This window comes from Bison bison, unplaced genomic scaffold (assembly GCF_000754665.1).
Source record: "Bison bison bison isolate TAMUID 2011002044 unplaced genomic scaffold, Bison_UMD1.0 scf7180017864213, whole genome shotgun sequence".
In the NCBI taxonomy this organism is placed as follows: Eukaryota; Metazoa; Chordata; class Mammalia; order Artiodactyla; family Bovidae; genus Bison; species Bison bison.
In genome coordinates, this window is record NW_011494785.1 from 183,719 (window position 1) to 185,797 (window position 2,079).

Genomic DNA, 2,079 nt, shown 5'->3' on the forward strand with positions numbered 1-2,079 from the left:
TCTGAGAGGCTGGGACCCTTGGCAGAGGGTCTCACAGGGCTAGCCTGAGGAACCAAGGAAGGATTCTTTCTCAGGAAAGGACTTGCCAGCCATCTGGCAGGAAAATGATGGAGGCAGGAGCATGGAAGGGATTGGGGACCAGAAGACCCAATGAGAACCTTGACAGCAGGGATCTCCTTGGCGGTCCAGTGGTTAAGACTCCTCCCTCCCAGTGCAGGGGGCTCGGGTTCAACCTCTCATCAGGGAACTAGATCCCACATGCCACAACTAATAAATAAATATATTTATATATAAATAAATCTATCAATAAACAAATTATTTATAAATAAATCTACCAATAAATCATTTGTTTACACATAAATTAATAAGTAATTTAATTATAAATAAATCTATCAATAATTTATAAATAAATATATCAATAAATAATTTCTAAATACATTAATAATTAATAAAATAAATTTTTAAATAATTATTTTTTTAAAAAAGAATCTTGACACTGGGGCTGAAGGAGACAAGGGGTGCACTGAGAGCAAGTGAATATAAGAAGCAAGAACTTACTGGACTTGGGGTGACCAACCTACCAACTCACCAAGACGCCCAGCAGGTCCTCACTGTAGTATCCAAACACCAAGAAGGCCCCACGTGACCCAGCCCTCCTCTGTCCTCACTGGCCAACTCTGCCTCCAGGCACCATCATTCAGTTTATTCCCACAGTAGGGTCTTTGCACTGGCCATTCTCTCTGCCAGCAGCACTGGAGCCTGATTCTTCCTCCTCATCCAGGTCTCACCTTCTGAGTCACCGACTCAGGAAAGCCCTCCCTGGCCCCTCCAGCCAGTGATGCCACTGGCACCCCAGTCCCTTATTAGCATGTGAAGCTGGTTTATTTTCTGGGTAACACTTCTGAGACCCGGCAATTATCCTATTTAATGGGTTCCTTGGGCAGTCTGTCCCCTTCCACCTGCGTGAAGCTCCGTGAAGGCAGGAACTGTGTCTCTCTTGTTTGTTACAGTATTGGCAGCACCTTAAAAAGCACCTGGCAGAACTTCCCTGGCTGTGGTTAGGACCTCACCTTCCAATACCCAGGGTGTAGGTTCGTCCCTGACTGGGGACCTAAGATCCCTCCCACATGACTTGGGGCCAAAAAAGCAAAACATAAAACAGAAGCAATATTGTAACAAATTCAATAAAGACTTTAAAAATGGTCCACATTAAAAAAAAATCTTTAAAAAAATTTAAAAACTAAAAAGCACCAGCATACAATAGATACTTAACAGTATCTGAATGAATTGATGCAGAGGAGTGAAGGAAAACTGAGGGAGATCGGAATGAAGGATTTGGGACATTTAGTGGCAACAGGGCATCTTTCTCAGGTCTGCTTTTCAGATTTGTAATGTTTCAGGTGACATTCAGCTCCCTAGGGAACGTGTCCTTAGCAGAAGACAGAAGCAGGGGACCAGAAGGCAGAGAAAGAAATTTGGTGAGAATAAATATGCATCTGTCAGGGAGAAAGTACTAGAGAAGGGGGGTGGGTCAGACGGTCATGAACAAGGCTGGAGTTCTGGCATCTTTGAGGAAAAGTGACCTGGGGAGGGGGCAGGGGCAGGTCGCACTCATGGTCATGCACCTGTCAGGAATGAGCAGGATCCCCGCCCCTCCCTCCCGAATGAACAGGAGCCCCCGTTAGCCAGATGGAGCAGGGGACTTACCCATGGGACAGCATTTCCCCAGAGGGGTGGGGAGTCCCAGGCAGAAGGCACAGGGGGCGGGGTTGAGCCCCGTGGCGCAGCTGTGCAGGGGCCCAAGCCAGGTGAGGAAGAATGCTCAGAAACCAGCCACTTTCCTCTCGATGCTGCCCGCCAGGCCACAGGCACCGCGGGGACAAGCCCCTGGACTAAATAACCCCGGAAAAGGGACAGGTGGGGCGGAGCTGGCCTCAGCAGCTGGCTTCTCCCTCCAGCCCCACTCAGCAGTCTAGCGCCAGGCCAGCACTGCCTGCCTGTCCCCCGCCTCCCTCCCTGGGGAAGGGAGGAGCCACCTGGAACTCCACCTGGCCCGCCAGCCAACCGAGCCGCAGGAAG

The 2,079-nt window shown here is 49.1% G+C and overlaps 1 protein-coding gene across 1 annotated transcript in view; it reads right to left on the reverse strand.

Annotated features, from left to right (window-relative positions):
* PTPN6 (protein tyrosine phosphatase, non-receptor type 6) overlaps window positions 1-2,002 on the reverse strand; it is a 15,803-nt gene extending 13,801 nt beyond the window's left edge. Inside the window, exon 1 of the mRNA XM_010844922.1 lies at window positions 1,708-2,002. Coding sequence (XP_010843224.1) covers window positions 1,708-1,721 — 14 coding nt within the window. The 5' untranslated portion in view covers window positions 1,722-2,002. The remainder of the gene's footprint in view (window positions 1-1,707) is intronic.
* Between the last annotated feature and the right edge of the window lie 77 nt (window positions 2,003-2,079).